At 54.9% G+C, this 7,349-nt stretch overlaps 2 protein-coding genes across 4 annotated transcripts; one reads left to right on the top strand and one right to left on the bottom strand.

Annotated features, from left to right (window-relative positions):
- The first annotated feature begins 254 nt into the window (after positions 1 to 254).
- Positions 255 to 4,982, top strand: MOB1A (MOB kinase activator 1A). Of its 3 annotated transcripts, none has more exons than XM_085510127.1 (7): positions 255 to 333; positions 929 to 956; positions 1,920 to 2,086; positions 2,238 to 2,331; positions 3,334 to 3,467; positions 3,584 to 3,747; positions 4,224 to 4,982. In XM_085510127.1, the coding sequence occupies exons 3-7, from the start codon at positions 2,041 to 2,043 to the stop codon at positions 4,299 to 4,301; spliced, it is 516 nt and encodes a 171-aa protein (XP_085366253.1). In that variant the 5' UTR covers positions 255 to 333; positions 929 to 956; positions 1,920 to 2,040; the 3' UTR covers positions 4,302 to 4,982. The 3 variants fall into 3 exon arrangements, with proteins under 3 accessions (XP_085366253.1, XP_085366252.1, XP_032304754.2); XM_085510126.1 differs by having other exon boundaries at positions 929 to 1,100; XM_032448863.2 differs by lacking the exon at positions 929 to 956.
- A 103-nt stretch (positions 4,983 to 5,085) lies between these two features.
- BOLA3 (bolA family member 3) lies at positions 5,086 to 7,127 on the bottom strand. Its single transcript, XM_015882996.2, has 4 exons — positions 7,078 to 7,127; positions 6,857 to 6,980; positions 5,339 to 5,427; positions 5,086 to 5,221 (listed from the first exon to the last, which is right to left on the bottom strand). The coding sequence occupies exons 1-4, from the start codon at positions 7,108 to 7,110 to the stop codon at positions 5,156 to 5,158; spliced, it is 312 nt and encodes a 103-aa protein (XP_015738482.2). The 5' UTR covers positions 7,111 to 7,127; the 3' UTR covers positions 5,086 to 5,155.
- Between the last annotated feature and the right edge of the window lie 222 nt (positions 7,128 to 7,349).

The raw sequence follows: 7,349 nt of genomic DNA, 5'->3' as shown, positions 1-7,349 counted from the left end.
ACCGCGCCGCCCAACATGCCGCTTATATACCGCCAGGATCCGCCCCCTGCTGGCGGCGGGAGCCAATCGGCGCTGCGAGCGGCGCGGTGCTGAGCGCTGAGTGGTGGATGAGAGGAAGGGGGCGGGACTAAAAGGAGGGAAGGAGGCGTGGCTTCCTTCCGTAATTGGGCACGGCGGCTCCTATTGGCTGGGAGCGAGAGGAGGAAGGGGCGCCATAGTGATGGTGCCGCTTGAGGCCTGATCTCGCGAGATTTAGGGCTGGGGCGGGAGCTGCGGCTGCCGGCGGCGCTCCGCTCTCCCTCAGGCCGCGGCGCTCGCCATGAGCTTCCTGTTGTGAGTGCCCGGGGCTGGGGGCTGGGAGCCGCTGTACGGGCCGGGGGGGCTTTGGGGAGGCCCTATAGGGCGACTATAGGCCCTATAGGGTGACTATAGGCCCTATAGGGCGACTATAGGCCCTGTAGGGCGACTATAGGCCCTATAGGGCGACTATAGGCCCTGTAGGGCGACTTGTGTGGGGGTTTGGGGGAGAGATGCGGCCTGCTGGGCTCGGTCCGTTAGGGGAGGCCTGAGGGCGGCCTGTGGGGCCTGGTGAGGGGCTGAAGAAGAGCTGGGGCCCTACAGGGCTGGGGGGGGTCAACTGTGGTGGGGAGGGACTTGGTGGGAGCCCTTGGGCTGAGGGAGCTGATGGGGAGGCAGAGGGGAGGAGGAGGCCGTTGTCCTGTGTGTGGAGCTACCATTTGGGGGCTGCAGTGGGAGTGGAGGGTGGTGGTGAGCCCAGCTGTGTGCAGGGAGCAGGTGGGTATAGCCTGGCTGCATTGGGGATGGTTTGGCTGTCTGCTGTATGAGTGCATCCATAACCAGCTGTAGGGATGGGCTCTTACATACCTGGGTGGTAGATGTGAACACTTGTGTATTTCTATCCTTAAAGGTGTCAGAAGGAGCAGTGACATCTTGAGGTGTGAGAAGGGGCTGGAGAGCCTCATTCTGTTGCCAGTGATGTGTTGGGACCCTCTGCCTGGTATCAGCACTGTGCTGGGACTGCGTTCCCTCCCACACCATTGCAGGGAGCAGTGGCTGAGCTGAACGAGTTGGATCATAAGGTCTTTTATTCCCACAGTGTGCAAAGCCAGCGGGCTGTGCTGCATCAGGAAGCTGACACAGATGTGTGCAGGCTGAGTGCATCCGGCTGTGTGCAATTGGGGGGGGTGGGCAGCAAGCAGCAGTGCCAGGAAACGCTTGTACCCCCAGCAGTGCTTTGGCTCACATCACCCCACATCAGAGCCAGCACAGAGCGTGGTGGCAGTGAGCTGTGTGAGCTGGGCGTCCAAAAGTGAAGATTTTGTGGTTTGGAGGCATTAAAATGCCGTCATCTCTTGGCAGCGTTGGTTTTAGTGCATGGATGTAAAGCCAATAATGAGCTCTGATGCTGGTATTCATCTGAGCACTGCCTTACCCTGTGGTGTAATACAGTTGTGTGACTGTTGGTTGGACACAACGCAGGATGGTTAAAGCTGCAGTAGAGATGTGTGTTTTAGGGCTGCAGTGCATTAGGCTGCTCTTCTGAGCATGTTATTTCCTATACAATCTGCTTTCACCCCATTAAGTTGATCCAGTCAGCCAGTAGTTTTGCTCCTTGGTGGCTTGTCTGCAGTGTGACTGAATGCAGCCATCACTGCTCTGTCTTTGGGCCTTTGCAGCACATGCTCGTTGTGATTCATAAAGGTCAGCTTGCACGTGGCTGTCAGAAACACACTCACATGTAGGATCCATTCACCCTGATGGTGGAGAAAAAGAGGCTTGGTGTCACCACAGCTGGAACTGCTGAATGGCAAAGAGCAACGGGTAACAGGAGGGAAATACTGCTGAAAAGGGGTCGTTACTGAAGGGCTCACAGGAAGCATTTCTCTTTGTTTTCTCAGTGGGAGTCGATCTTCGAAAACATTCAAACCCAAGAAGAATATTCCTGAAGGCTCCCATCAATATGAGCTCCTGAAACATGCGGAGGCCACTCTTGGGAGTGGTAACCTCAGGCAAGCTGTTATGCTGCCGGAGGGAGAGGACCTTAATGAGTGGATTGCAGTTAACAGTAAGTCATGGGAGATGGAGATCAACCAGAGTGTGGAACTGGGGACTGGGATTAAGCCTTGAGGGCTGACATTTGGAATGAAGGTGTCTGGAACATAAAGCTGTTATTTATGAGTAGCAATTGGAATCAACTTGACGCGTTTCCTTTCCAGCTGTGGATTTCTTCAACCAAATCAATATGCTCTATGGGACCATCACGGAGTTTTGCACAGAGGCGAGCTGCCCAGTCATGTCTGCGGGACCAAGGTAAGAAGTTTGGGGTGGTCTACAGCTGCAGTTTGTGTTGGGGAAGTGGCTGGATGGTCTCTGAAGTGTGTGTCTAAAAGCTGAGGAGGATGGGATGAGTCTGGATGGGGTTTGGGTACATCATTGTGCTCCTGCAGTCACTCACTTGTATATGAAGCCCTGTGGGGCTGTTAGAAAGGCCATGAGGTACCAGTAGCAGATTAATTTTAAGGAAAATGGAGAGACTGAACCTAGTGTGGAAGTGCCAGATGTTGCTGTCAGCATTTAGTCGTGCCCCAGTCTGTTCTGAGCTCTGAGAGGCCGTAGTGTTGTTTTGAGTGCGTGCAATTCTAAAACCACAGCTGCTAATGGGGCAGGACGTGAGACAGCAACAACCCAGCAGGTGCTGAGGTCAGATTGTTGAAGAGAGCAGGGGATTTGTAGAAGGCTGAGGCACCATGGAAGAAGAAAACAAAGCAGGTCATGGGGGCTGGATGGGGAGCAGCATTTGCAGTGCTGTGTAAAATCCTGCCCTGCTTTTCTAACCAGAAGTATCTAGATTGTGAGTTCCTGTTTCTATATCTGGGGGTGCTTCCTGTAAGGACTTCCTGTTTGAAGTGCACTGTTCAGTTTTACTTGTTGGTTGTTGAGAAACAACAGCCAAGACGTCATTTTCTCCCCCCCTCTCTATAGGGAAAAGAGTGCTGTAAGACTGATAAGCACGCGTCACTTTGAGATGGTGCTTTTCAGAACGCTGATGATGTGGGGCCTCTGGGGGTTGAACACGTGGCTATTGCTGCAGTTGCTGGGGTGGAGTTGTTAACCCAAGCTGTTGGATTGGGCTCGAGGAGCTCAGATGTAAAGGCACAGCACCACACACAGCACTTGTTTTGCAAAGTCATTCTGTGCCATGATAAGGAGGAAGCTGTGGGGCCCAGTGGCCAGAAAAGGGCCTTCAAATGCTTCTTCCCCCTCTTCTTCCCACAATGGGCCAAGGAATTTGTTTGTTCTCTCACCCAACAGATACGAGTACCACTGGGCAGACGGTACCAACATAAAGAAGCCAATTAAGTGCTCGGCTCCAAAGTACATCGATTACTTAATGACGTGGGTTCAGGATCAGCTGGATGACGAAACCCTCTTCCCATCAAAGATCGGTAATTGCAGTGGCACAACATGACGTGCCCTGCGTCCAGGACCGAGGCACAGAGTCACCACAAAGTCTTAGTGGGTTTTTCAAGTCTTGTTTTGTTGTTTTATCAACACTTTCCAGGCGTCCCTTTTCCCAAGAACTTCATGTCTGTGGCCAAGACCATCCTGAAGCGACTCTTCCGTGTCTACGCCCACATTTACCACCAGCACTTCGACTCCGTCATGAGGCTGCAGGAGGAGGCGCATCTCAACACCTCCTTCAAGCACTTTATCTTCTTTGTGCAGGTGAGGTGCAGAACAGCTGCTCAGCTGCCTCTCCCAGGGCTTTTTGTTCCCATTTGCCTTTAAAGGGAGTTGGAATTTACAGCCTGCTTTCTTTCTGAAGGTCTGTGACCTCAGACCCCCCTCTACGGGAGGTCGCTCAGCTCTTACCCTCCATGCATGAACTGTTTGGGGTTTTATTATGCAAGCTGGCTGTAAATGCTCGAATTTCCCTCTCTACTTTTATTTATTAGCAATGGGACCAGACTTCAAAGAGAATCTGAGAGGGGAAGGGGTTATAATTCAGTAACTCATTCTGAGATAGCAACAGCAGCTTTTCTCCCCTTAATATCTCATAACTGTGTGGCAGCCCATAGCGCTGAGCAGCCTGGCACACTTCTCACCTGCAGTTTGTTGTGTGTTGGCTGGACCTGGAGCTTTGTTTTTTAGTGGTTCTTTGAGCATCACGTTCAGTTCTGACATTGCTTTTTTCCTACCAGGAATTCAACTTGATCGACAGGCGGGAGTTGGCTCCGCTGCAGGAGCTCATTGAGAAGCTGGGTTCCAAAGACAGATAGAACATTCCCTGGGAGGATCCACTCAACTTCCAGTCGTGGCCGCTCCTTTCTGCTTTGTCCACAGCCATTTTCCCCTTCACCCTCAGCGATACAAGCCCCAAAGAGCCGGATGATGGTGAGAGCTGAGAGGCTGGTGCTGCCTCTCAGCCTTACAGCCATTAGTGCTGTGCTGCAGCAGCCTGTGTCACCCTGTAGCTGGTGGCTGAGCTGTGGTGCCTGCCACTGTTTTATCCACTTCTTATCTCAAATACGTACTCATGTCTGGCAACAATTGCAGTGGGGGAAAGTGGGACGTGCAGCTTGCAGCAGGTTGTTTTGTTTGGTGCAGGCATAGGGAGAAGTTCTGGAATGCCACGCTGCTGTTTGCAGTGCTGGAGCAAAGCTGATCCCACGTGGCCATTGTGGGGCTGCATCCAGCCTGTGCTTCCCATAGGGGGGAAGGGCAGCAGAGCCACAGCTTATTTTTAGAAGTGCTTTTTTTGGATTTCGATGCACTTTGGCCCAGAGCCTTAAAGTCCCCTCATGGCAACAGTGACGGGGATGGGAAATACAAAGTGCCTGGCGAGGGGGGCAGAGCAGCTTTACTGCCCCAGCTGGGGGGTGGGAGGGTGGGGGCAGAGGGAGGGACAGGGACCATGTTGGCAAGGCAATAAAGTTTCTTCTTCCTGCTCTCCTTTCTAACCACTGTCCTGTCTGTGTGCCCCCATTATTCTATCTGCACAGCTCCCTTTGCTGGAGCTTTTGTCCCTCCCCCCCCCCAAGTGCTGGTTCAGGAGCCTCCTCATTCAGCTACACGTTTATTGGCCAGGTTTGCATTCCCCCCTCCCTCCCCATTCCTGCAGCGCTCAGTTCCATCAAGTCTTGGGCACGGAGGTGAAGATGCGCAGCCCGTGCATGCTTTTAATCTCCTCGCTCAGCGCCTGCAATAGACCAACATAAAAAGGGGCCAAGTCCCGTCGCAACGCAAAGGCCTCGACAAGCAGAGCTCCCGTTCAGAGCCGTGATGCCGCGGTATGAGCAGAGCCGGGTACCCTCACCTGGTTCACCATCTGGTGCTGCTGCACCGTCCGCTTCTCCCGGAACTCCTCCGACTCGATGTGGATCTCATACATGGCCCCGCAGCCGCCTGCAAGTGGGGAGCGCCGCTGGCTCAGCACCGTGCAACAGCCATTGGGGTAATGGGATCAGCCCTGTTCCTTACCCTCAATGGGATCAGCCCTGTTCCTTACCCTCAATGGGATCAGCCCCGTTCCTTACCCTCAATGGGATCAGCCCCTGTTCCTTACCCTCAATGGGCTCAGCCCCGTTCCTTACCCTCAATGGCATCAGCCCCGTTCCTTACCCTCAATGGGATCAGCCCCGTTCCTAACCCTCAATGGGATCAGCCCCGTTCCTTACCCTCAATGGGCTCAGCCCTGTTCCTTACCCTCAATGGGATCAGCCCCTTTCCTTACCCTCAATGGGCTCAGCCCCGTTCCTTACCCTCAATGGGATCAGCCCTGTTCTTTCCTTACCCTCAATGGGATCAGCCCCTGTTCTTTCCTTACCCTCAATGGGATCAGCCCTGTTCTTTCCTTACCCTCAATGGGATCAGCCCCTGTTCTTTCCTTACCCTCAATGGGATCAGCCCCTGTTCTTTCCTTACCCTCAATGGGATCAGCCCTGTTCTTTACCCTCACTGGGCCCATCCCCGTTCTTTCCTTACCCTCAATGGGATCAGCCCCTTTCCTTACCCTCAATGGGCTCAGCCCCGTTCCTTACCCTCAATGGGATCAGCCCTGTTCTTTCCTTACCCTCAATGGGATCAGCCCCGTTCCTTACCCTCAATGGGATCAGCCCCGTTCTTTCCTTACCCTCAATGGGATCAGCCCTGTTCCTTACCCTCAATGGGATCAGCCCGTTCCTTACCCTCAATGGGATCAGCCCTGTTCCTTACCCTCAATGGCATCAGCCCCGTTCCTTACCCTCAATGGGATCAGCCCGTTCCTTACCCTCAATGGGATCAGCCCGTTCCTTACCCTCAATGGCATCAGCCCCGTTCCTTACCCTCAATGGGATCAGCCCTGTTCCTTACCCTCAATGGGCTCAGCCCCGTTTCTTACCCTCACTGGGCTCAGCCCTGTTCTTTCCTTACCCTCAATGGGCTCAGCCCCGTTCTTTCCTTACCCTCAATGGGATCAGCCCCGTTCCTTACCCTCAATGGGATCAGCCCCTGTTCCTTACCCTCAATGGGATCAGCCCCATTCCTTACCATCAATGGGATCAGCCCCGTTCCTTACCCTCAATGGGATCAGCCCCTGTTCTTTCCTTACCCTCAATGGGCTCAGCCCCGTTCTTTCCTTACCCTCAATGGGATCAGCCCCGTTCTTTCCTTACCCTCAATGGGATCAGCCCTGTTCTTTCCTTATCCACAATGGGATCAGCCCTGTTCTTTCCTTACCCTCAGTGGGATCAGCCCGTTCCTTACCCTCAATGGGATCAGCCCCTGTTCCTTACCCTCAATGGGATCAGCCCGTTCCTTACCCTCACTGGGCCCATCCCCGTTCTCTCCTTACCGGAGATATCCACCACTCTGATGGCGGAGGCGCGGGGGAACTTCTCCCTCAGGACTCTGCTCACTCGCTCCTCCCCGTCCGCCCCCGCCTTCAGGCCGCGCCAGGCGCCGCGAGGCACGAAGAGCTGCGGGCACAGAGACGCGGAACGGGGCGGGGGGTTGCAGCGGGGCCTCGGAGCGGCCGGGAAAGGCCTCAAGGTCCCCGGTTCCTCGCGCACTCACCGCCCCACGGCTCCGCAGCCCCACGGCGGCCATCTTGGGGGGGGGCGCCCGGTACCGGAGGAGCCGAGCGCTACGTCATAAGGCCGCGACGCAGCACAGCGCCCCCTGGCGGCTTGGAGGACTCAAGACGGGCCTGAAAGCCAACCCCCATCCCACAGCATCAAACATCCCAAACCCCCAGACCCCATTGGAGACAATGCGGCCTCATCCTGCCCCACCACCCCAATAAACCCACCCAGACCCCAAGAGCCGCCCCGTAGTGCAGCCCCCAT

The sequence above is a fragment of the Coturnix japonica genome, chromosome 10 (genome assembly GCF_054131305.1).
Source record: "Coturnix japonica strain WE chromosome 10, WE-NBRP24, whole genome shotgun sequence".
NCBI classification, from domain to species: Eukaryota; Metazoa; Chordata; class Aves; order Galliformes; family Phasianidae; genus Coturnix; species Coturnix japonica.
This window is presented reverse-complemented; position numbering and strand designations above follow the sequence as displayed.